The sequence below is a fragment of the Schistocerca serialis genome, chromosome 10 (genome assembly GCF_023864345.2).
Source record: "Schistocerca serialis cubense isolate TAMUIC-IGC-003099 chromosome 10, iqSchSeri2.2, whole genome shotgun sequence".
Classification (NCBI taxonomy): Eukaryota; Metazoa; Arthropoda; class Insecta; order Orthoptera; family Acrididae; genus Schistocerca; species Schistocerca serialis.
This window is the reverse complement of record NC_064647.1, coordinates 183,397,634-183,425,432: the sequence shown is the minus strand read 5'-3', so window position 1 is coordinate 183,425,432 and position 27,799 is coordinate 183,397,634. Positions and strand designations below refer to the sequence as shown.

The 27,799-nt window shown below is 42.7% G+C and overlaps 1 protein-coding gene across 1 annotated transcript in view; it reads right to left on the bottom strand.

Annotated features, from left to right (window-relative positions):
• Positions 1-1,659: 1,659 nt before the first annotated feature.
• The window catches only part of LOC126424655 (luciferin sulfotransferase-like), a 63,910-nt gene continuing 37,770 nt past the window's right edge, over positions 1,660-27,799 (bottom strand). Inside the window, exons 4-6 of the mRNA XM_050087386.1 lie at positions 23,504-23,624; positions 12,441-12,535; positions 1,660-1,971 (exon numbers count right to left, since the gene is read on the bottom strand). Coding sequence (XP_049943343.1) covers positions 1,660-1,971; positions 12,441-12,535; positions 23,504-23,624 — 528 coding nt within the window. The remainder of the gene's footprint in view (positions 1,972-12,440; positions 12,536-23,503; positions 23,625-27,799) is intronic.

Genomic DNA, 27,799 nt, shown 5'->3' with positions numbered 1-27,799 from the left:
CATTTTTTCATTCATTTACTTTTTTTCACACATGTTGACCATTTTTTGCTGTCCTTTCAATCTCCATTTACCACACAGAAGTTCAAAGAAAGGTTTAAGTATTTATTTGTATCAGTACATAGGTACCATTACTGATCTGAAGTGTAGCTTACTGACGGAATCATGATGCATCTTGTCCTTGCTGTTACTCTCTATTAGCTCAAGACAGTTGCGACTCTGTTCATGTCATGTGTCTTTTGATTTTTGTCTACATTAAAATACTATCCAGAAGTCGGTTGTTGTTCAGTACAGCTTATCTGAAATACGGAGATTACATGCATTACAAAGATAAAACGAATCCTGTTAGTAAGTTGCTAGTCATTTTGAATCAGTTTGTCATATAACAATACGAAAAAATGGTTTATTAGCCTTTCCTGAAAAACTGCATTTTTGACTATCTGGTCTTTTACCTGACGGTATACAATTGTTAACCACTGTTCTAAAGTTGTATACCATATTTTATCATTTGAATTTTACCATTTATTTTTAATGTATGCGTGAATGTATGCATATGTCTGCAACATTAAATCATATAGTAACAAGAATACTAAGTACGAAGTAGTGTGCTAAAATAATATACTTGTATTCTACATACGACAAACAGACCACGGGTTGTAATGTCTTTGTCGGCCGGAGTGGCCGAGCGGTTCTAGGCGCTACAGTCTGGAACTGCGCGACCGCTACGGTCGCAGGTTCGAATCCTGCCTCAGGCATGGATGTGTGTGATGTCCTTAGGTTAGTTAGGTTTAAGTAATTCTAAGTTCTAGGGGACTGATGACCTCAGCAGTTAAGTCCCATAGTGCTCAGAGCCGTTTGAACAATTTTTTTGTAATGTCTTTCATAGCATGTTTATGTTGTTAATTTCCAATGTTTAATCATTCATCAGCATTTCAAAACACTGGGAATGCAAAACCGTTGAGTTTGGTTAATTTTATATTTTGTATCAGATAATTCAATAACATGAAACGACTTTGAGTTCCATCTGCATATGAATCTCCCTCCTCACTGCCCACTGAAAGTGTGACGCCATCAAAGCAATGCTAAGACCTTGAGTTCATGAAGGCAGTGGCTGTACTGTTGACAAAGCAGTGGAGCACTTACACTGCTCAGTGCCTGTTGTCTGGTGGAGGAGCAGCTAGGGAAAGATTACCCACTCGTCGCTGGTCTCGGGCCAGAGGCAGAAGTGGCTATGTGTGGCCAGGTACACAGCAGGCAATAGAACAGAAGACGACAAGGTGCTTGGCATAGAACTGGAAGATAAGATCAAAGCACTCGTCGATATCGTGGTGATGATATGCTAGCTTCAGCTCGAAACCAAATGTCTAGTCAACATCAAATGAGGCAGTCTGTGCTTTTATAGGAAAGGCACAAAATTCCTTCAGTGCTCAGTCAGTCGCAGCCATGGTATTAACAGAGATTTCTCCTGGCCATAAGGCAAATGCCAGATTTCCATCCCCTCATTCGCCATAGTCAAACCAGAATAACATAGGTCAAACACAAAAGTAGAAGGTTCTCGCCTCCACCCCCAAAAGTCTTTCAAATGAAACACTCAAGACACTGTAAAGGTGAGTGAAACGTATTTATTAGTATTTTACAGGTGTGGGATAGAAAGGGGCGCCCTCAGCTGGGGCCGGTATAGTCCGAGTCCTGCAGGCACTGCTCGGTCCAGTCGTCGATCTTCTGGAGCATGTCGTCAGAGAAGCCGGTGAGGCCACCGCCCAGGATGCCAGAGCGGATGAAGTGCTTCCCTAGAGAGGCGGCCGGCACCAGCCCGGCTTCCTTACGCAGGTGCTCCACCATTGGCTGGTAGTTGGCGTTGGGGTTGGCGCGCATCTTCTCCACGCTCAGGTGGTCCAGCATGCGGGGCAGCTGTTCCTCTGGCACTGGTTTCCCCAGGAACGCGCCCAGTCTGAGGATCACAGACGTCAGATCCTGCAAAGAAATGTGAAAGGGCTGCTGAAATTCAAACGGTTAAAGAGAAAGCATCTGTTTGACAGCTGTGTACACATTTTTTCTGTCGAGTCCCGATACGAAAGTGTAATCCGTAACTGAAGTCAAAGTTGTTTAGAGTTTGGCATGAAATGAAAACCAGTAGCGGGAGCTACAAAGTCAGTGTCCAAAGAAGTGTCGTTACTGGAATAGCAGCAATGAGTGACTGATAGCAGCAATTTGTGACTGATAGCAATTCGTGTAATGTACTTTATGAGACTGCAATATTGGGTGCCAATCCATTTTTCTGTTTCAAATGTAAATTCAAAATAATTTTAAGTAAAAGTATTTAAATACAAAACGGAAAATACACATTTTCAAAGATACCTTTATTCAAATAAAATACCTCTAGTTAGTGAAAAAGTAACATGCCATTTAATTCACTGTAACACCAACAATAGCTCAAATATTTCAGTTTTCAAGTCCTGTTTATGTGGCCTTATTACTATTCCACCAAACGAAAGTAACGGTTCAACAGGAGCACAAATTGGTAACACAGTTGGATTTCTCTTCAAGGTGTCTAGACTATTGTCATTATCTTTTAAATATTGCATTGTTTCCAGATCTATTGTAGTGTTGCCACTATCACTGGTCTACAGAAGACTCAGAGTCCTCAACAAACATATAATAAGGATCAAACGTTTTTCTTTTTAAGTTTTTGCAAGTTCTTCCCATCTTCTTCTTCTTGTTTGATCTTCTGCACTTGTGAAATAAATAGTTCCTTAAAGTATACTCTGCTCGCCTCAGATACCCACTTTCATTCGAAAAAAGAATAAGCTACAGATGCTAATGTGCCATCCTTTGCGTTTTGTTCCATCAATTTGAAGAATCTCTCAAAACGCCGATTAAGACTTCCTTTAATAACTTCTACGACCACACCACAATGTATAGGTCTATCCTGTTGCAAGCTGCTTAGCATTCCTTCCATTCTCATTAGCTCAGGCAAAAGACATCCTGAGTAGGTATCTGAGTCCCTTATTCCGACGCCATTAGCAATAGAATTTGAACTATTTATGTATTTGTTAATAAATTGTATTTCAATTTCTTTAAAAGCTGCTAATCAGAGTTTCCTTAAAGTTTCATTTACAATATCCTTGACTGTGAGTAGATCTTGAACAGAATTATAGTATGAATTCCACATGTTAGACATGTATACAAAGAGGACTTTTCAGGTGATCCTAAATAAGTTTCATAGGCTTTAGGTAAACTTGAACACAGATTCCAAAGTGCTTGATATTTTGACATGGCTGCACTATAAACCTTTTTGTATGAATTACTTTGAGATCAGGCCTTATAAATAGCTCTAAAGACTTCCAAATGTAATGCGTGCGACCTCATTCCCTCCTTCATTCAATTCTTTTGGCGTTATCGGTTGATTTCGGTACATTTTACACTAAACAAACAATAATGATAGACATATAATGTCTACTCAAGCCTTATTGCCTTTTCTAATCATTAGTGTCATGGTTATATTCACCTGACAGGTACACCTTCAGTGCATATTGCGCCATCTGTATCTGCCGTGGAACCATTTTTGTTTAAACAAATTGCTCATTAAATGAATAAAAACTTTGAAGTATGAAATAAAAAAATTGAAGACTAGCATTTCGCACTCTACAAATACAAAATATCTCTATTTTAAGTAATTCATATGAAACAGAAAACGTTTTTTGCAAAAAAAGTATTTCAATTACAATATAAAGTTTGCTATTTTGCATTTTGTATTTGTGTTTCAAATACATGTACTTCACATAGTTGACATCTCTGTCCTTGAGAGCAAATCGTCCCACAAGAAATGCTTTTTGTGCCCTTGAAAGCGACTGATAATTACAAAATGCAGCACCTCTGAGCAGCTGATGGGGATACTACAACCTCTACGCTCCTGAAGCGTAGATCGACATAACTATGTTTTTCCCCTTTCCTGTTCCTTTCACGAGTAATGCATGGAAGATATGAGAGTTCATAAAGTTCTGTGTGGTCCTGATAATTTTACAAGACGTACGTTTCTCGTCACTTTCTGGAACGCAGTATATCGAAATTTCAAAAGTAAAATTCACTATTATGTGCAGTGCCTCCCTCTTAGTGTCTGACACTGGGGTTTCTTAATGATTTCACCGAAATCAGACGAAAACTATTGTTCCACAAGCAAGAGAAACACCTGGACAACATTATCTAACTAGTGACCAAGATGAGCACTCCTATCTGGGCTACAGAGTATACCTCACGAACCAGACACAGCTACCGACGAAAGATGCTAAATATAGGCAAAAGTTTGCAAACTATATCTCCACAATGGAACAAATGAAAGTATGAGATGGAAAAGGAGAAGAACAAAAAGAAGGTAAAAGGAGAAAAATACACACATCAAAAAAAGTTCTGCATCACCTCGGTTCCGACAGTTCCGGAACCTGTATAGAAAATTGGAATAGAGATCAACATAAACATAATTTCCGCCTTTTTTGTTGCTCATGAAAACCACACATTGAATGTTTTACCACCATACAGCGAGATCTTCAGAGGTGGTGGTCTAGATTGCTGTACACACCGCACCTCTAATACCCAGTAGCAAGTCCTCTTGCATCGACGCATGCTAGAGAGACTCGGGAAAACAGAAGAAGGGCTTCAGTCACAAAGGGTGCAGGCTGAACACGGGAAGAACGTAGATACAAGAACCATTGGTATAACAGTTGTGAATTATCGTAGCTGTGTTGGGAAAGTACCAGAGCTCCAAGCGCTAACAGAAAGCACTGATGCTCAAATCGTTATAGGCACTGAAAGCTGGCTAAAGCCGGATATAAGCTCAGCCGAAATTTTTGCGAGGAACCTAACGGTGTTCCCAAAGAATAGGTTAAACACGGTTGGTGGTGGCGTGTTTGTTGCTGTCAGAAATAGTCTAACTTGTCGCGAAATTGAAGTAGATAGTTCCTGTGAGTTAGTATGGGCAGAGGTCATTGTTGGCAACCGGAATAAAATAATAATTGGATCCTTTTACCGACCTCCCAGTTCTGATGATATAGTTGCTGAAAGGTTCAAAGAAAACTTGAGTTTGATTTCAAACACGTACCCGACTCATACGATGAAAGTTGGGGGTGACTTTGCCGGCCGGAGTGGCCGTGCGGTTCTAGGCGGTTCAGTCTGGACCCGAGCAACCGCTACGGTCGCAGGCTCGAATCCTGCCTCGGGCATGGATGTGTGTGATGTCCTTAGGTTAGTTAGGTTTAATTAGTTCTATGTTATAGGCGACTGATGACCTCAGAAGTTAAGTCGCGTAGTGCTCGGAGCCATTTGAACCATTTGATGGTGACTTTAATTTACCCTCGATATGTTGACGAAAATACATGTTCAGTTCCGGAGGTACGAGTAAAATATCATCCGAAATTGTGCTAAATGCATTCTCTGGAAATTATTTCGAGCAGTTAGTTCATGAGCCCACGCGAATAGTAAACGGTTGTGAAAACACACTTGACCTCTTAGGAACAAATAATCCTGAGTCAATAACGAGCATCAAAACCGATTCAGGGATTAGTGAACACAGGGTTGTCGTAGCGAGATTGAATATTGTAATCCCCAAATCCCCTAAAAATAAGCGAAAAATATACCTATTCAAAAAAGCAGTTAAAAATTCACTTGACGCCTTCCTAAGAGACAATCTCTACTCATTCCAAATTAATAATATAAGTGTAGACCAGATGTGGCATAAATTTAAAGAAATAGAATTGGCAGCAATTGAGAGATTTATACCAAATAAATTAACAAACGAGGGAGCTGATCCTCCTTGGTACACAAAACGGGTTAGAACACTGTTGCAGAAACAAGGAAACAAACATTCCAAATTTAAACACAAAATCCCCAAGATTGGCGATCTTTTACAGAAGCTCGAAATTTAGCGTGGACTTCAATGGGAGATGCTTATAACAGTTCCCACAACGAAACTTTGTCTCGAAACCTGGTAGAAAATCCAAAGAGATTCTGGTCGTATGTGAAGTATGTTAGCGGCAAGACACAGTCAATGCTCGATAGCAATGGAGATACTATTGAAGACAGTGCTGAAAAAGGGGAGTTACTAAACACAGGCTTCCGAAATGCCTTCACAAAAGAAGACGAAGTAAATATTCCAGAATTCGAATCGAGAATAGCTGCCAACATGAGTAACGTAGAAGTAAATATCCTCGGAGTAGTGAAGCAACTTAAATCACTTAATAAAAGCAAGTCTTCTGGTCCAGACTGTATACCAATTAGGTTCCTTTCGGAGTATGCCGATACTTAAGCTCCATACTTAGCAATCATGTTCAACCGTTCGCTAGACGAAAGACCCGTACACAAAGACTGGAAAGTTGCACAGGTCACACCAATATTCAAGAAAGGTAGTAAGTGTGATCCACTAAATTACAGGCCCATATCGTTAACGTCGATATGCGGCAGGATTTTGGATCATATATTGTGTTCGAACATTATGAATTATCTCGAAGGAAACGGTCTATTGACACACAGTCAACATGGGTTTAGAAAACATAGTTCCTGTGAAACACAACTAGCTCTTTATTCACATGATGTGTTGAGTGCTATTGACAAGGGATTTCAGATCGATTCCGTATTTCTGGATTTCCGGAAGGCTTTCGACACGGTACCACACAAGCGGCTCGTAGTGAAATTGCCTGCTTATGGAATATCGTCTCAGTTATGTGACTGCATTTGTGATTTCATGTCAGAGAGGTCACAGTTCCTAGTAATTGACGGAAAGTCATCAAGTAAAATAGAAGTGATTTCTGGTGTTCCCCAAGGTAGTGTTATAGGCCCTTTGCTGTTCTTTATCTATATAAACGATTTGGGAGACAATCTGAGCAGCTGTCTTCATTTGTTTGCATATGACGCGGTCGTTTATCGACTAATGCAGTCATCAGAAAATCAAAACAAACTTTAAAACGATTTAGAAAAGATATCTGAATGGTGCCAAAATTGGCAATTGATCCTAAATAAACGAAAAGTGTGAAGTCATTCACCTGAGTGCTAAAACGAATCCGTTAAACTTCGGTTACACGATAAATCAGTCAAATCTAAAGGCCTAAATCCAACTAAATACCTAGGAATTACAATAACGAACAACTTAAATTTGAATGAACATATAGAAAATGTTGTGGGGAAGGCTAACCAAAGACTGCTTTTTATTGGTAGGACACTTAGAAAATGTAACAGACCTACTAGGGAGACTGCCTACACTACGCTTGTCCGTCCTCTTTTAGAATACTGCTGCGCGGTGTGGGATCCTTACCAGATAGGACTGACGGAGTACATCTATAAAGTTCAGATAAAGGCTGCACGTTTTGTTATATGGGAGAGAGGGTCACAGAAATGACAGGATTTGGGCCGGACATCATTAAAAGAAAGGCGTTTTTACTTGCGACGGAATCTTTTCACCAAATTACAATCACCAACTTTCTCCTCCGAATGCGAAAATATTTTGTTGACACCGACCCACATAGGGAGGAACGATCACCACGATAAAATAAGGGAAATCAAGGCTCGTAGGGAAAGATATAGGTGTTCATTCTTTCCGTGCGCTATACGATATTGGAATAATAGAGAATTGTTAAAGTGGTTTGATGAACCCTCTGCCAGGCACTTGAATGTGATTTGCAGAGTATCCATGTAGATGTAGATGTAGATGTAGATGTAGATAGATGCCTGTATTCGTTGTGACCTACTATCCACAAGTTCAAGAAGGCACTGTTGGTCCAGATTGTCGCACTCCTCAATGGCTTCAAATGGTTCGAGTGGCTCTAACCACTATGGGACTTAACAGTTGAGGTCATCAATCCCCTAGACTTAGAACTATGTAAACCTAACTAACCTAAGGACATCACACATATCCACGCCCGAGGCAGGATTCGAACCTGCGACCGCAGCAGCATCGCGGTTTCGGACTGAAACGCCTAGAATCGCTCGGCCACAGCGGCCGGCCAAGGGAAGTGTCCAGGCGTCTCGGAGTGAACCAAAGCGATGCGATGTTGTTCGGACATGATGGAGATAGAGAGAGACAGGAGACATGCATCTTTCAGGCCGCCCAAGAGCTACTACTGTAGTGGATGACCACTACCTACGGATTATGGCTCTCTCTCTCTCTCTCTCTCTCTCTCTCTCTCTCTCACACACACACACACACAGACACACACACACACACACACACACACACACACACACACACACACACACACACACACACACATTCCTTTTTTTTATTTTCTTGTTGTGCTCGACTATCAGCAAGGCACAAAAAGGTCCGTGAATGAGTTTCTAAGTTTTGAGTACAATTATGAAAGAAATATAAAAACAACTATGAGAGTTACTGATTTATGATGCTTAGTTTTCAGTCAGTTCTGAGTTTCGTTAGTAACTACGCTCCCGTCCCTAAACCTTATTACAGAAATGTGAATCAGATGCATTATGTATTCCAATCCATAGCAGCCGTGTCTTTGAGACGCCACCTATGGTCACTTTCCAGCCCTCTGTAGGAACACATCGGTTCCTCTTCTTCCTCCTGGTACTGTAACTGAGATTTGGCAACAAGGCAAGGTATGTTTGGCAACTCTGTGATCGACGAGTTATTTCCTGGTGTGCACGGAATTAAGCCTCAAAGTTTGCTTGATTTTTCCTGTCATTTCCATTGAATAATCTGAGTTATTATCGCTTGAGGTGTAACAAAAGATAGTAAATTTACGGTTTTCAGCCCAGGAAAGTCTTTGCACGTGGAAATCGCAACTAATCTTGACCTTTAAATAGCAATTTACGAGTTATATCCACTATTGGCCTTGTAATAGGAATCCCACACACATACCTTTTCGCTAGCTCTGTGGTAACCTGAAAAAAAGCGCCTGTTCTGGTTCGCGGTTCCAGTAACGCTGTCTGCAACGTTTTTATCCCTTCTGTGAAAGAGTTACAAGGAGTCAGATCAGATATCGATAAGGAAAACGCAAGAAAATACTTTCGGCTTGTAGTGCAATGGTGAAAAACTTACAATGCTGCACAACAGGTAATGCCTCTTTCCGTTGCAAGCAAATTTTGGGTTTCTAGGAATACATAACTTTATTTATGAAATGCTACATTTGCATATCTCTTGAGTATGACACAGCATACCAATTAAACACAGACCCAATCGAAATCTAAGTGAGGAGTATTTTACTAATTTGGTCCGATAGAGGCATGCTTGTGTACAGATACTCAGCTTTATTAAAACAGACTTTCGTCGTAAGGTTATCGTGGGTAGCTTTATTTCATTTCTTATAATACAGTGCACAATTTTCGTAGGGTTTCTTTCAGTGTTGTTTAAACAATAGTAGACATGAGAGAGAAATTAATCATCAACATTATATGCGAATTCTCTGATGTTATCTATTAACAGTCTGACACTTCACACGCAGTTTATTGATTACATGTAGAAAACTTGTTCTGAGTTAAAGCTGTCAAACAAGGTTCGAAGAAGAATAAAATGCCACTACCACACGGCAGCTAATGTAGAAAATACTTTTCTGACGTATTTGGCACGTTGTGCTCTCCCCATACATAATACAAAAGCTTTGAGATGCATCTACTGCCTGGCCGTCTATTAAACCTGAAAATGCGCAGTAATTGGCCCTCTTTCCACATGCGACTATTTTGGGTTGAGAAGTGAAGGGAATTATGTTCAAAGTTCCATTAGATTGATAACTTCAGCAGACAGCAGAATTGCGTTTGAAAAATGTAGCAGTGAATGTTCAAACTCGCGACGTTTTGTCTACGGTGCACTGCACTTACCGTTACACTAATAACTGGACCGTAGCTACAGCTGCTCCAGAAGTCAACAACAATTCCTCCAGAACTTCTGCATTCCACAGTGTTGTGAGATAATGCACAAGGCCAGATGTAGACTTCTGAGAGACAGACAGTTACAGCTTTTCTTTTGCACAGCACGACATTTTCAACAAACAGATAGCGCAATAGAGTAGCTCAAGTGGAAAGGAACACTTCCTATTTAAATTTCTGCTTCCAACACTGATCGCAGTTCTTTGTAGGTGGCAGTTACGTGATTTTATTTCGGTGATTGCAAAATAGAGTCGAATGTATGCACTGGATAGTCGAGGCAGCTAGTTCATGGCGATTCGGTCAACCAAGTAAATGAATGTTCTGAACATGCTGCAAACCACTACAGGGGGCCTGTGTGTCATAATTCTCATCCAGTGTGGCGCAACGGTATTGCAATAGAAAAATGAGTAGCAGAGAAGAGGATTTAGTGGTCTGTTGGATTGCTGATAGATTCATATACTCAAGGTATGGGTTCGATTTCAACTTCTGCCAATGATTTTTGTTAGGGAGAGACGGATTCTATTCTCTTCTGGCTGCGCCAAGTGAAGAAGTTATGATGGCATTGTAGTCTGAAATTCACGTTAAACATGATATTCCTTCTCTACCAAGTAGACGTTAGGTTGAACCACAATCAAGTCAGGAGTCGCGTCACGTAGAAACTCTATCAGCAGTAATCTTTCTTATATTAGTTATTTATTTCTAGTGACGAAACAAACGCTATGTAGAGTCACAGGACACTTATTCTATCTTTTATTTGAGCTTCTGTATGTCGATAAAATTGGTTCTGAACGGGGAATGTAACTCAGACCGCCCTTAACGCGGAATTTGATCCCTTCGTGACAATACAGCTCGACTACAATTTGTTGTTTGTTCAAAATTGCAGATCCCTCAACATCTCCACATATTGCGCGTGAATGGGTTCGAATCCTGGCTCGGCGCTAAAGTTTTCATTATGTATTATCAAGCTCTAGCATGAGAACACCTATCTTCTGCTGGACAATAATTTTGATTTTTAATGTATTTTCATTCGTTGTCAACACTAACGATATCTGACGTTTTTGACTCCCAGTGAGACACAGAACTATTTGCGAGATCACTGTAAGTTCAAGGATGTTATTACGTGCTGCTGGTGCAGAAAAATTAGGTATCTGACGTCTATTTGTGTGTTGTCAACAACGATATTTGTGTGGTTCGATTACCAGTCAGCACTGAACTCTTCGTCATATTATTTCTAGTTCAAACATGCTCACATGTCGCTGCTGGTGTAACAAACCCATATTCAGCGTTCGTTTTCTCTAGAATATAACAGCGATAGGGCTTGGTTGGAGTTCTGGGGAAAAAAAATTAATGTTTCGTCTCGTCATTTCAGTTAAAACATCTTGCTACTGCCGAGAAAATCTGATATGTCACAGTTGATTGTGTTTCGATAACAATCCGATTAGGTTCTGGGTTCGATCCCTGCCCAACACACAGGTTTACCTCACGGCATTTCAAGTAAGTTACTTGTGAAGAAGCAATATTTAACATCTCTCGTAGTTCGTTAACAGGGACAATAGATGCTGAGTAGGAATTCGCGTCCGTTAAAAATGTTTACGTTATGTAATTTAAAGATGATATTTCCTAACTGATACTGTCTAAATCGAGATATATCACTCTCTGTATGCCTAGTCAGGAATGACTGTTAGCTTCCGTCAGTCATTGCTTAGTCTGCATGACATGGGTTTGAATTCATATGCAGACGGAGACGGTTCGTCGTGTCATTTGAAGTTCATACATATTCTCAACTAGCAGCTCGTGACTAACTTAAATTTTTAATCTCATCGTGTGTTAAATAATAAGTACGGTATGTTACTTTGATGAGGAAATCATGAATAGGACGAACTTACTACGTGCATTACTTATCTGACGTAATGATGAGAGCAGTAACATTTCAGGTATGTCATTTATTGCAATAAATGTGAGCTTACAAGCCTTAAGGACAGTCTTATCTGTGATAAGGTGTTCCCTGACATTTGTCGTATCGTGGTATTACTTTACATCTTGAGTTATTGCGATACAGAGCAGTGTTTTCTAGTGGTGATTTGTTGGAACCATTTTCAAAAGTCAAACCACTGTACCGAGGAGCGATTACAGGACCTGCTAGACAGCTGCGTTATGAGGGTTGTATGCGAATCAGGCGAAATGCAATTCAGGTCGCTCGGATACTTGAGATAACGACTGTCCATGTGCATCACACCTACCGATTTCTGACCAGTTCGGACAATTCCTTCATGATGTATGTTTTTTTTGTCTTAGAGGTTGGGTTGGGTTGTTTGGGGGAGGAGGCCATACAGCGAGGTCATCGGTCTCATCGGATTAGGGAAGGACGGGGAAGGAAGCTGGCCATGCCCTTTCAAAGGAACCATCCCGGCATTTGCCTGAAGCGATTTAGGGAAATCACGGAAAACCTAAATCAGGATGGCCGGACGCGGGATTGAACCGTCGTCCTCCCGAGTGCGAGTCCATTGTGCTAACCACTGCGTCACCTCCCTCGGTTTTGTCTTAGAATTTATATGGGCTTCGCAATATATACATACCGACTTCATGTCTTCATAGCTGTAGAACAGGATATTCGGCTCGTTTCTGATGTTCCAGAAGTCGAGGACGTGACTCCAGAAAGGGCAGTACATGGCTGAAAGTAGAGGATCACACTATAAAATAAGGCACATTGTTGCATGATCTTATTAAATTACATGTAAAATATGTGTCGGTCGTCACAACGCAAACAGGAGACTGGTGCAACTCATCCTATGTCGTTGCTTTGGTGTAAAGAGGATAAATTATCGTTACAGTGAGATTTTTGTTTACAGGTTAAAGATTGTTCACTGGGTGTGAAATGGAAAATCAGCTGCGTTATAGAGGCTTATTGGTGGAATTTTTGTTTGGCTAAAACCCACAATGAGCATCAAAAATATTGCGATGCAACTTATTTTGGATAATGTCAGACATTCTGAAATTTCAATAAACGTATGGGACCTGATCTTTCGGACATGTCTGATACAACAGAAAACATACATAGAGGGTGATTCACGAAGACATGCAATATTTTAATATGTTATTCTACAAGTAAAACTAAAGAAAAAAGTTCATATAAACATAGGTCTGCAAATGTGTAGTTACGGAGTTACGGCTTATAAAAGATTTTGCCTGAAATTTAACAACTGCGCTAATATGAACCTCTCGCAAAACTGTACCAGGTTACAGTAAAGCACAGTTTCCATTTATTTTGTTGTTATAGGTCTGATGAATCTAATAAAACATGTCCCAGACGTATATCTGCTGTAGTTTTCTAGTTTGCTTGGAATGCCACAGGCTGTGAGGTGGCGTTTGATGGTGTCTTTATATCGCAGTTGTTGGCCACTTTGCCGCCGCTTTCCACATGAGAGCCCTGAGTAGAACACCGCTTTGAGAAGTCTACTGTCGTCCATGCGTATGATATGGCCAATCCATCTCAGTTGCTGTTTCATTTAGAGAGCTTCAGTGCCAGGCAGTTTCGCGCGAAGCAAAATTTCCGTGTTTCGAACACGGTCTTCCCATTCCATGCGGATAATTGATCTCAGACAGCGAAGATGAAATGTGTCTGGTCTCCTAATGTCAGCTTTATAACAAAACCAGGTTTCCGAGGCGTTGAGTTAAGTTGGTAATATTATTGCTTTGAAAACAGCAATTTTAGTTTGTAGTCTGAGATCATGTGTTATCCATACTCGGTGATTCTGTTTGCCGAAAACTGAGGCAGAATTGTCTATATGAGCTGCAATTTCTCTTGTCAGGCTGTTGTCGCCTCTAATTTGGCTACCTAGATATTTAAAGTGTTGACTCGAAGAGAGCGCATTGGAATATTCTTGTTGTTGTTGTTGTGGTCTTCAGTCTTGAGATTGGTTTGATGCAGCTCTCCGTGGTACTCTATCCTGTGCAAGCTTCTTCATCTCCCAGTACTTACTGCAACCTACATCCTTCTGAATCTGCTTAGTGTATTTATCTCTTGGTCTCCCTCTACGATTTTTACCCTCCACGCTGCCCTCCAATGCTAAATTTGTGATCCCTTGATGCCTCAGAACATGCCCTTAGTTACGTGATCTACCCATCTAATCTTCAACATTCTTCTGTAGCACCTTATATCGAAAGCTTCTATTCTCTTCTTGTCCAAACTATTTATCGTCCATGTTTCACTTCCATACATGGCTACACTCCTTACAAATACTTTCAGAAACGACTTCCTGACACTTAAATCAATACTCGATATTAACAAAATCCTCTTCTTCAGAAACGCTTTCCTTGCCATTGCCAGTCTATATTTTATATCCTCTCTACTTCGACCATCATCAGTTATTTTGCTCCCCAAATAACAAAACTCCTTTACTACTTTAAGTGTCTCATTTCCTAATCTAATTCCCTCAGCATCACCCGACTTAATTCGACTACATTCCATTATCCTCGTTTTGCTTTTGTTGATGTTCATCTTATATCCTCCTTTCAAGACACTGTCCATTCCGTTCAATAGCTCTTCCAAGTCCTTTGCTGTCTCTGACAGAATTACAATGTCATCGGCGAACCTCAAAGTTTTTATTTCTTCTCCATGGATCTTGATACCTACTCCGAATTTTTCTTTTGTTTCCTTTACTGCTTGCTCAATATACAGATTGAATAACATCGGGGAGAGGCTACAACCCTGTCTCACTCCCTTCCCAACCACTGCTTCCCTTTCATGTCCCTCGACTCTTATAACTGCCATCTGGTTTCTGTACAAATTGTAAATAGCCTTTCGCTCCCTGTATTTTACCCCTGCCACCTTTAGAATTTGAAAGAGAGTATTCCAGTCAATATTGTCAAAAGCTTTCTCTAAGTCTACAAATGCTGGAAACGTAGGTTTGCCTTTCCTTAATCTTTCTTCTAAGATAAGGTGTAAGGTCAGTATTGCGTCACGTGTTCCAACATTTCTACGGAATCCAAAGTGATCTTCCCCGAGGTCGGCTTCTACCAGTTTTTCCATTCGTCTGTAAAGAATTCGCGTTAGTATTTTGCAGCTGGGTGTTAGTATTTTGCAGCTGTGACTTATTAAACTGATAGTTCGGTAATTTTCACATCTGTCAACACCTGCTTTCTTTGGGATTGGAATTATTATATTCCTATTATACAAATAGCTTCGGGCAATCTACATTTCACTGTGTTGATTCTGCGATGTTCATGTAGCAACTTGCTTGTCCTTTCTGTAACTGTATTGATAAACGATTGAAGTTTAATTTATGGTTCGGTATATGCCTCTTGTAACCATGGTTCGTTTTATGCTATCTGCACTGAAGCGCCAAAGATACTGGTATTCGCACGCGTATTCAAATACAGAGCTATGTGAACAGGCAGAATATGGCGCTGCGGTCGGCACCACCTACACTACTGGCCATTAAAATTGCTACACCACGAACATGGCGTGCTACAGTCGCGAAATTTAACCGACAGGAAGAAGATGCTGTGACATGCAAACGATTAGCTTTTCAGAGCATTCACACAAGGTTGGCGCCGCTGGCGACACCTACAACGTGCTGACATCAGGAAAGTTTCCAACCGATGTCTCATACACAAACAGCGGTTGACCGGCGTTGCCTGGTGAAACGTTGTTGTGATGCCACGTGTAAGGAGGAGAAATGCGTTCCATCACGTTTCCGACTTTGATAAAGGTCGGATTGTAGCCTATCGCGATTTCGGTTTATCGTACCGCGACACTGCTGCTCGCGTTTGTCGAGATCCAATGACTGTTAGTAGAATATGGAATCGGTGGGTTCAGGAGGGTAATACGGAACGCTGTGCTGGATCCCAACGGCCTCGTATCACTAGCAGTCGAGATGACAGGCATCTTATTCGCATGGTTGTAACGGATCGTGGAAGCACGTCTCGATCTTTGAGTCAACAGATGGGGACGTTTACAAGAAAACAACCATCTGCATGAACAGTTCGACGACGTTTGCAGCAGCATGGACTATCAGCTCGGAGACCATGGCTGCGGTTACCTTTGACGCTGCATCACAGACAGGAGAGCCTGCGATGGTGTACTCAACGATGAACCTGAGTGCACGAATGGCAAAATGTCATTTTTTTCGGGTGACTCCAGGTTCTGCTAACAGCATCACGATGGTTGCATCCGTGTTTGGCGACACCGCGTGAACGCACATTGGACGCGTGTATTCGTCATCGCCATACTGGCGTAACACCCGGCGTGATGGTATGGGGTGCCATTGGTTACACGTCTCGGTCACCTCTTGCTCTCATTGACGGCACTTTGAACAGTGGACGTTACATTTCAGATGTGTTACGACCCGTGGCTCTACCCTTCATTCGATCCGTGCGAAACCCTACATTTCAGCAGGATAATCCACGACCGCATGTTGCAGGTCCTGTACGGGCCTTTCTGGGTACAGAAAATGTTCGACTGTTGCCGTGGCCAGCACATTCTCCAGAACTCTCACCAACTGAAAACGTCTGGTCAACGGTTGCCGAGCAACTGGCTCGTCACAATACGCCAGTCACTACTCTTAATGAACTGTGGTATCGTGTTGAAGCTGCATGGGCAGTTGCACCTGTACACGCCATCCAAGCTGTGTTTGACTCCATGGCCAGGCGTATCAAGGCCGTTATTACGGCCAGAGTTGGTTGTTCTGGGTAATGATTTCTCAGGATCTATGCACCCAAATTGTGTGAAAATGTAATCAAATGTCAGTTCTAGTATAATATATTTGTCCAATGAATGCCCGTTTATCATCTGCATTTCTTCTTCGTGTAGCAATTTTAATGGCCAGTAGTGTATATAGGACAGCAAGTGTCTGGCGCAGTCGTTAGATCGGTTACTGCTGCTACAATGGTAGGTTAGCAATAGGTTAGCAAGATTGAAGTGAGTTTGAACAAGCTGCTATAGTCGGGGCACGAGGAATGGGACACACTATCTCAGAGATAGCGATGAAGTGGGAACTTTCCGTACGACCATTTCACGAGTGTACAGTGAATATCAGGAATCCGGCAAAATATCAAATCTCCAACATCGCTGCGGCCAGGAAAAGATCCTGCAGCAATGGGACCAACGACGACTGAAGAGTTCAACGTGACAGAAGTGCAACTCTTCTGCAAATTGCTGCAGATTTCAATTCTGGGTCATCAAAAAGTGTCAGCCCGCGAGCCATCGATATGGGCTTTCGGAGCCGAAGGCCCCCTCGTGTACCCTTGATGATGGTACGATATGGAGCTGTACCCCTTGGTTCAAAATGGCTCTGAGCAGTATGGGACTTAACTTCTGAGGTCATCAGTCCCCTAGAAGTTAGAACTACTTAAACCTAACTAACCTAGGGACATCATATACATCCATGCCCGAGGCAGGATTCGAACCTGCGACCGTAGCGGTCGCGCGGTTCCAGACTGTAGCGCCTAGAACCGCTCGGCCACACGGGTCGGCTTTACCCCATGCCTGGGCCCATCAACACCGACATTAGACTGTTGAGGACTGGAAATATGTTGCCTGGTCGGACGAGTCTCGTTTCAAATTGTAGATGCAGACTGATGGGGTACGCAGATTACCTCCTGGGGGTGAATAAGAGACATATGAAACTTCCTAGAAGATTAAAACTGTGTGCCGGACCGAGACTCGAACTCGAGAGTTCGAGTCTCGGTCCGGCACGCAGTTTTAATCTGGCAGGAAGTTTCATATCAGCGCACACTTCGCTGCAGAGTGAAAATCTCATTCAAGAGACATATGACCGTACATATTTAATCATCACCATCATCATCATTGTCATCATTTAAGGAGTCATTCTTCTTGAGCTCTGTAAATGAACTGACTGGGAAGAAACTCTAATAGTAGTACAATATGGACGAGTATGTGCCAAGCAAGATCGTAAGAGATGGAAAAGAGCCACCGTGGTATAACAACCAACTTAGAAAACTGCTGCGGAAGCAAAGGGAACTTCACAGCAAACATAAACATAGCCAAAGCCTTGCACACAAACAAAAATTACGCGAAGCGAAATGTAGTGTGAGGAGGGCTATGCAAGAGGCGTTCAATGAATTCGAAAGTAAAGTTCTATGTACTGACTTGGCAGAAAATCGTAAGAAATTTTGGTCTTATGTCAAAGCGGTATGTGGATCAAAACAAAATGTCCAGACACTCTGTGGCCAAAATGAAACTGAAACAGAGGATGACAGACTAAAGGCCGAAATACTAAATGTCTTTTTCCAAAACTGTTTCACAGAGGAAGACTGCACTGTAGTTCCTTCTCTAGATTGTCACACAGATAAAAAAAATAGTAGATATCGAAATAGACGACAGAGGGATAGAGAAACAATTAAAATCGCTCAAAAGAGGAAAGGCCGCTGGACCTGATGGGATACCAGTTCGATTTTACACAGAGTACGCGAAGGAACTTGCCCCCCTTCTTGCAGTGGTGTACCGTAGAGGTCTCTAGAAGAGCGTAGCGTTCCAAAGGATTGGAAAAGGGTACAGGTCATCTCCGTTTTCAAGAAGGGACGTCGAACAGATGTGCAGAACGATAGACCTATATCTCTAACGTCGATCAGTTGTAGAATTTTGGAACACGTATTATGTTCGAGTATAATGACTTTTCTGGAGACTAGAAATCTACTCTGTAGGAATCAGCACGGGTTTCGAAAAAGACGGTCGTGTGAAACCCAGCTCGCGCTATTCGTCCACGAGACTCAGAGGGCCATAGGCACGGGTTCCCAGGTAGATGCCGTGTTTCTTGACTTCCGCAAGGCGTCCGATACAGTTCCCCACAGTCGTTTAATGAACAAAGTAAGAGCATGTGGACTATCAGACCAATTGTGTGATTGGATTGGAGAGTTCCTAGATAACAGAACGCAGCATGTCATTATCAATGGAGAGAAGTCTTCCGAAGTAAGAGGTGTGCCGCAGGGGAGTGTCATAGGACCGTTGCTATTCACAATATACATAAATGACCTTGTGGGTGACATCGAAAGTTTACTGAGGCTTTTTGCGGATGATGCTGTGGTGTATCGAGAGGTTGTAACAATGGAAAATTGTACTGAAATGCCGGAGGATCTGCAGCGAATTGACACATGGTGCAGGGAATGGCAATTGAATCTGAATGTAGACAAGTGTAATATGCTGCGAATACATAGAAAGATAGATCCCTTATCATTTAGCTACAAAATAGCAGGTCAGCAACTAGAAGCAGTTAATTCCATAAATTATCTGGGAGTGCGCATTAGGAGTGATTTAAAATGGAATGATCATATAAAGTTGATTGTGGGTAAAGCAGATGCCAGACTGAGATTCATTAGAAGAATCCTAAGGAAATGCAATCCGAAAACAAAGGAAGTAGGTTACAGTAAGCTTGTTCGCCCGCTGCTTGAATACTGTTCAGCAGTGTGGGATCCGTAAGAGGTAGGGTTGATAGAAGAGATAGAGTAGATCCAACGGAGAGCAGTGCGCTTCGTTACAGGATCATTTAGTAATCGCGAAAGCGTTACGGAGATGATAGATAAACTCCAGTGGAAGACTCTGCAGGAGAGACGCTCAGTAGGTCGGTACGGGCTTTTGTTGAAGTTTCGAGAACATACCTTCACCGAGGAGTCAAGCAGTATACTGCTCCCTCCTACGTATATCTCGCGAAGAGACCATGAGGATAAAATCAGAGAGATTAGAGCCCACACAGAGGCATACCGACAATCCTTCTTTCCACGAACAATACGAGACTGGAATGGAAGGGAGAACCGATAGAGGTACTTAAGGTACCCTCCGCCACACACCGTCAGGTGGCTTGCGGAGTATGGATGTAGATGTAGATGTAGATGTAGAAAGTCTAGACGTAGACGTATGAGAAGTAATGGGTTCTGTGCGACAGTGAGCTTACCTAAAAGGTTCCAAAACTCCGAGGATAAAAACGGGATTTTCTAGCGCTCATACAACGGATTCTATTCTTGATGAAAAGGTAGGGTTGAGCTTTTGTATAGCTTTTGGGCTTGGGACCATTTGTATACCCAACAGAAGGATCGTCTTAGCGTCACTATCCTACAGTACAGGGTGAAAGTATGAATATTACACATTTCCTCCTGCTTAGGCAAATGAACCAAATCTGTTGGTTCTTTTTGTGTTTAATGTGATCTACAGTGGGCTTGACTGGACTTGTGGAGGCACCATTACTTCATGGGTGGTTCCTCGGAAAATCTCACAAAAAAGGGTTTTTTACTGCGGACCAAAACCCAACCGTCGATTCCAAGACAGACATGTACAGGAAATGGCTGAAATTTTCAGGACATGTTCTTAAGATCCAGACCTCGAGCAATCTTGAAAATTTTCTCTATCGGTTTCGAAGACGTAGATGTTCAAATTTACCCTAACTCTGCACGTAAAATCCGATATGAGGTGACATCTAAATAATAAATAACGGCATCAAATTGCTCAAATTTTAACGGTATATTCTCTGCGCATTTATCTAGATGAAACATCTCATTTTCAAATATGTTTATCCGTTATCGAGACACATCGAAAACTTTTTTTTTTTTTTGGGGGGGGGGGGGGGGGTTAGTATGAAAACCCACCCAACGGATTCCCACACGGCTTTGTATAGAAAATAGGTGCAACTTTTTTACAATTTATTCCTTATATTCTGATCTCGAAAAATCTTGAAAATTTTCTTCATACCTTTATCCGTTTCCAAGATAGAGAGGTTCAAAATTACCCTATTTATACAAGTAAAATAAGTACGCAAAATCCGGTATGAGACGAAAACACAGTTTATAAAGTGACGTTGCACTGAGAAATATGCTGTAAAGTGTCTCCGTTATCATCTGGGAAGTACTGAGCCACATGCAATTTTTTTTTTGCGCGTAAAATTCGATCTGCGCTGTAAAATTTGTTTTGTTACTTCAGTTTCACAAAAGTAAACTATCTAAATTTTACTGACCAATACATCTCTTTTTATGTGCGTCACATGACCTGCTGCTGCAGGGAAAAGAAGAGAACCAGCGGAAAAATACTCGTATTAGACCACAAAAAATGCGAATATATTCTTGTTTATTTAAAGGATTCGGAATGAAAACTGGGGTATCAGCTGCCTCATTCTATCTTTAGCAGCATCTTTGAGGATTGTCCCCAAAAATTTTGGCATGCGAACATATTCACACTTTTCTATGTAGAGAGAGAAGAAGACAGTGGCAGTAGCAAAGAGACGTAAAAGTGATAAATAGTGGAAGATAGTAGACAGTGATTATAGAAAGAACGAAAAAGCCAATAACAGTGTGAGAGAAAGAGAGCGACGCACTGGCAGTGCAACATACACTACTGGCCATTAAAATTGCTACACCACGAACATGGCGTGCTACAGACGCGAAATTTAACCGACAGGAAGAAGATGCAGTGATACGCAAATGATCAGCTTTTCAGAGCATTCACACAAGGTTGGCGCCGCTGGCGACACCTACAACGTGATGACAAGAGGAAAGTTTCCAACCGATTTCTCATACACAAACAGCAGTTGACCGGCGTTGCCTGGTGAAACGTTGTTGTGATGCCTCGTGTAAGGAGGAAAAATGCGTACCATCACGTTTCCGAATTTGATAAAGGTCGGATTGTAGCCTATCGCGATTGCGGTTTATCGTATCGCGACATTGCTGCTCGCGTTGGTCGAGATCCAATGACTGTTAGCAGAATGTGGAATCGGTGGGTTCAGGAGGGTGATACGGAACGCCGTGCTGGATCCAACGGCCTCGTATCACTAGCAGTCGAGATGACAGGCATCTTATCCGCATGGCTGTAATGGATCGTGCAGCCACGTCTCGATCCCTGAGTCAACAGATGGGGACGTTTGCAAGACAACAACCATCTGCACGAGCAGTTCGACGAAGTTCGCAGCAGCATGGACTATCAGCTCGGAGACCGTGGCTGCGGTTACCCTTGGGGCTGCATCACAGACAGGAGCGCCTGCGATGGTGTACTCAACGACGAACCTGGGTGCACGAATGGCAGAGCGTCATTCTTTCGGATGACTCCAGATTCTGTTTACAGCACCATGATGGTCGTATCCGTGTTTGTCGACATCGCGGTGAACGCACATTGGAAGCGTGTATTCGTCATCGCCATAGGTGTGATGGTATGAGGTGCCATTGGTTACACGTCTCGGTCACCTCTTGTTCGCATTGACGGCACTTTGGACAGTGGACGTTATATTTCAGATGTGTTACGACACGTGGCTCTACCCTTCATTCGATCCATGCGAAACCCTACATTTCAGCAGGATAATGCACGACCGCATGTTGCAGGTCCTGTACGGGCCTTTCTGGATATAGAAAATGTTCGACTGCTGCCCTGGCCAGCACATTCACCAGATCTCTCACCAATAGAGAACGTCTGGTCATTGGTGGCCGAGCAACTGGCTCGTCATAATACGGCAGTCACTACTCTTGATGAACTGTGGTATCGTGTTGAAGCTGCATGGGCAGTTGCACCTGTACACGCCATCCAAGCTCTGTTTGACTCAATGCCCAAGCGTATCACGGCCAGAGGTGGTTGTTCTGAGTACTGATTTCTCAGGATCTATGCACCCAAATTGTGTGAAAATGTAATCACATGTCAGTTCTAGTATAATATATTTGTCCAATGAATGCCCGTTTATCATCTGCATTTGTTCTTGGTGTAGCAATTTTAATGGTCAGTAGTGTAGTTGACAGCGACGGAACAGTACTAGGAAAAGAGTGTGAAGGAGTCAGTGCCAGCGGTGGAGGAAAAAAGAGAAAAAGTAGTGGAAGTGGTTAAGAGCCAGTGATAATGAGAGAGTATATCACAACAACAAACAATAGGAAGGGAGATATAGTGACAGTGAGAAGAGACAGCAGCAGTAGGAGGGAGTAATGAGACAGTAGCAGTAAGAGAGAGCAAGAGGGAGACACTGACAGTGACACTGAGAGGAGACTGTAGTAGTAGAACAGAACGAAGGGGTCTGTGGCTGTAAGGCAAGAGACAATCACAGAGAGACACAAAGAGATAGTGAGGATGAGTTGGGCTGAATGAGTGAGAGAGAAATAGCAAATGAGAGAGGAAGAGTATGAGCAGATTACGGCGATGGACTGGTGGCTGTAAAGAAAGGGAGCTGTGGAAGTTGAGGTAAGTTGCAAGTTAAAAAAAGCGCGAATATGTTCGCATGCCAAAATTTTCGAGAAATTCTTAAAGATGCTAAAGAAGGTAGGATCAGGCAGCTCGTACCCTACTTTTCAGGCAGTCTCTTAAATAAGTATTAACATATTCGCAATTTTTTTTTTGCTCTGATAGGAACATTTTTCGTATGGTAGTAATATATGGTAAAAATCTCGAGCTGCTGTGCACTTTACAGAGATGCTGTGGTAGCGGATTAAGAAATCTGTTCTCTCAGTTATGTATACTACTGTGCTGCCCGCACGAGTTCATGGACTGTAAGACCATGTCCGTGTTCTCTCATGTGGACCTCTGTGTTGGCTGGCTGTATGTCGGAAGTAACGCTCGACTGTAGTTCTCAGGTTTGACCACCAGAGCCAAACTACTTCTGAAGAGCTAATTACGACTCCAGGCGTTCATATACAACTAAAGATTCCGTGCAATAGATTTGCTTACGTATGTTCTCGATGAAGTACTCGCCGAACTCGTCTAACGTCATCGTGACGTCACTGTAGAGATTGTGGTGGTGGTAGTAGGACACGATGACGTCCTTGACGTTTCTCACCACGTAGATGATCTGGAACAAAAGAGGGACGGAAGTGGTGGCAGCACAGAGGTTCACTTAATCGCATATTACGTTTCGAAATATTGTCAATGGATGATTAACGTGTTGCACTATTATACAGTTATGAAAGTATGACTGCACTATACAAATCTATACACATTATAAAAAGGTACTTGTGTATTGTATGTATTCGTATGTTCCACATCTGCTTCTAAACCATTGGATCTATTTCATCGTCCGCAGCTCGTGGTCGTGCGGTAGCGTTCTCGCTTCCCGCGCCCGGGTTCCCGGGTTCGATTCCCGGCGGGGTCAGGGATTTTCTCTGCCTCATGATGACTGGGTGTTGTGTGATGTCCTTAGGTTGGTTAGGTTTAAGTAGTTCTAAGTTCTAGGGGCCTGATCACCATAGATGTTAAGTCCCATAGTGCTCAGAGCCATTTGAACCATTTGAACCTATTTCATCCAAACTTGGTACATGTTTCACTTACATCTGGAAAGAATCGCTTTTGGGATGAAAACCACCTGCCTATCAAAGGGATGGTGGTGAAAAATGTATGTATCCTACGACGCGCGAACACTCAGGCTTTATTCATTCACTAATTGAGAGTGGGAACATTTAATGATTTGGAACAAACTTTATATGTAATATCAATCCCTCACAAAAATTTTGCCCGCTGACAATCACCACAAAATGATGAAAGGGAAAAGGTTTGTCTCTTACTACGTTTTTGCTCTTCAAGCAGTAAAACTGACACGTGAGGCATGACGTTTTAATTTATTATTTCTTTAAGCTAAATCTGTTTGTATCACATTTTGCAGGTAATAGCCACATACATCACTGAATGTGCCTGCAAAACTGTATAATTTTTCAACCTGTAGTGCAGGAGATCATAAACACTGACATGGGTGGAAAACTGCTGCATCTGGCAGCGAGGAGACGTGCCGGTCCCCGGCATGAATCCGCTCGGCGGATTAGTTCAAATGGTTCAAATGGCTCTAAGCACTATGGGACTTAACATCGGAGGTCATCAGTCCCCTTGACTTAGAACTACTTAAACCTAACTAACCTAAGGACATCACACACATCGATGCTCGAGGCAGAATTCGAACCTGCGACCGTAGCAGCGCCTAGAACCGCTCGGCCACATCGGCCGGCGGCGATTTAGTGTCGAGGTCCAGTGTGCCGGCCAAGCTGTGGATGGTTTTTAAGACGGTTTTCCATCTTCCCCTTATTCCGCCTCAGTTACACTATGTTGGCGATTGCTGTGCAAACAGTCTCCACGTAAGCATATACCATAATCATTCTACCACGCAAACATTTGGGTTGTACTTGTCTAGTATGCGTCGTCCCAGGGGGGTGGGGGGGGGGAGGGGCGGGTCCATTGGGGGCCGAACCAAACAGCACAAGAACCCTGGGTTCGGTGTGGGGCGGCGGTGGAGCGGATGGACTGCTGTCGCCTGTTGTGGAGTTGTGAACCACTGAGGGCTACGGAAGGACGAAGCCTCCATCGTTTCTAGGTCCCCGGTTCAATAAACAATACACACAATCCACACATTCCACTGAATGCAACTACAAAATTATATTATTGTACGACACATAGTTAAGGAGATACAGTGTCATAAACATTGAAATGGGTGAAAACTGCCGCATAATGCATGAAGTTTAAATCTATTACTTCTTTGCTACTATCTCTAGTCGCAACACATATCGCAAACAGTATCTACATACAGCGCTGAATGTATCTACAAAATTATATAATTCTATGACACCTGGTTCAGGAGATATGACGCCATAAACATTGAGCCGCGCGGAAGCAGAATTACATGGCGAAATTCACTACTGATTCAGGTGAAATGTGTGAAACTGATTGAATAAATCTTACTCACTGCTAGAACACCAAAATGAAAATCTCCGCTCGAAACAACCTAATTCGCAAACTAGCGGGGACACAGTGGGGATCTCATCCACAAACTATTCGCTGTTCTGCAATGGCACTGTGCTTTTCTACTGCTGAATATGCTCCTCCAGTCTGGTACAGGTCATCTCATGCCAGACAAGTAGACATTGCTCTCAACGAAACCTGCAGGTTGATCACAGGTTGCTTAAGACCTACCCCAACTGATAAGCTCTACTGCCTGGCTGGAATAGCGCCACCATGGATGCGCAGAACAGTGGCTGCCAACACGGAGAGACTGAAAGTGGTACAGGACAGTGCCCATCCACTGCACGGACATAATCCACCACAGCAACGGCTGAGATCGCGAAAGAGCTTCCTGAGAACATCCGAGAAGCTCACCATTTCACCAGAGAAGGCGAGGCTGGAGTTATGGAAGAAGTCGACGCCTCACCTGCAGACGCCAGAAGCTGAAGAACTACCACCTGGACACAACGAGAGCTGGCTGGTGAGGAAATCTTTAAACAGATTACGATCAGGAGTTGGACGATACAGAGACAACCTGAAGAGATGGGGCTTTGTAACAGAAGATACGTCCTGTGATTGTGGACAAGAACAAACTACAAGCCACATGCTCCAGTGCCTTTTGTGCCCTACATCCTGCACCAAGATTGATCTCCTGCAAGCGACTCCAAGCGCCTTGGAGATTGCAAAGTACTGGGCATATATATATATATATATATATATATATATATATATATATATATATGTACATATTTATTAATGTGTATGGCTACTGTAAGTTTGTATGTTTCTGATTCGAGAATAATAATAATAATTGAATAAATGTATGAGAAATATGTGTGAGATGTACATATGCCTGCAGAGACAAGGGTAAAAAACTCCTCCTAAACCTCTGGACCAATTTCAACCAAACTTGGTACAAATATTACTTACTATCTGGAAAGCAATAGTGTAGTATGGAGGTAAAAACCAGAAGCCTCCTATTGTGGTGGGGATGATAAGGTGGAGAGAGAATGAGGAGGAAGAGATGGACTGATAGAGAAGGGAAGCACATGGAAGTAGGTATGGGAGAGGAAAAGATGGACAAAGGGAACAGGGAGAGAATGGGAGAGAGAAATGGACAGAGGAGGGGAAGAGGTGGAGATGGACAGAGAGACGAAGGAGGGAGAGTGACTGAGAGAGGTGGGGGGGGGGGGGTGAGATGGACAGAGGGCTGGGGAGGAATAAATGGACGGACATAGGGAAGAGGACATGGACAGAGAGAGAGGGAAGGAAGAGGGGGAGGGGGATATGTGCCAAGAGAGAGAAGAGGAGGACAGAGAGGGGATGAGGAGGATATAGAGGAGCAAGAGGAGATGGGGGGGAGGAGCAGATTGACACAGGGGGATGGAGGATACAGGGAGAAAAAGGGGGAGGGGAAACTGTAAAGGGAAAGGGGAGAAGGTGAAGAGAGAGGAAGAGTGGAGAAGATGGACAACAATGAAAGAAGGATAGCATATGGACATATAGATGGGCAGAAAGAGATGGAAAAGTAATGGGGGCGGAGAAAGTGGATAGAGAGATGGGAAGAAGAAAATAGACAGAGAGAAGAAGCAGGAGATGGACAGAGAGGGGAAGGAGGAACTAGAATAGTTGGAATAACTACACGCCCATGCAATGCCAATTCAAGTTATCGCTATCTAAAACTATTTACAGGCTCGCTATTATAGTAATAATTGTCCGCTCCGATAGCTGAGTGGTCATCGTGACACATTGCCGTCCTACAGGCTCGGGTTCGATTCCAGGCTAGGTCGGGGATTTTCTCCGCCCAGGGACTGGGTGTTGTGCTGTATTCACCATCATATCATCCCCATCCGGCGCGCAGGTCGCCCAAAGTGGTGTCGACTGTAATAAGACCTGCACCAAGGCGGCCGGACCTAACCCGCAAGGGGCCTTTCAGCCAATGACGCCAAACGCTCATTTCCATTTCTATAGTAATAATTAATATTAGTTTTAATTTCAACATTGTAAGGAAGAGAAATGAATAAATTCTTGGAGAACATAAATGCTTATACAAGATGTTTTAAAATTGTGAGACATATTCTTACAGGAAGGTAGAAAGATTCGTGTGGCATTGTTGGCTGGGAGAAATCGATATGTAGGTTCAGCCAGCTAATCCCAGAGGTTTTTTTTTCCAATCTGTGCAGTGCCACCTGTTGGGAAGCGAGTAAGACCTTCCGTTGACCACGCTGTGGCATTAGCAACGCGCTCTGTGTTCGGCCTGCGCCG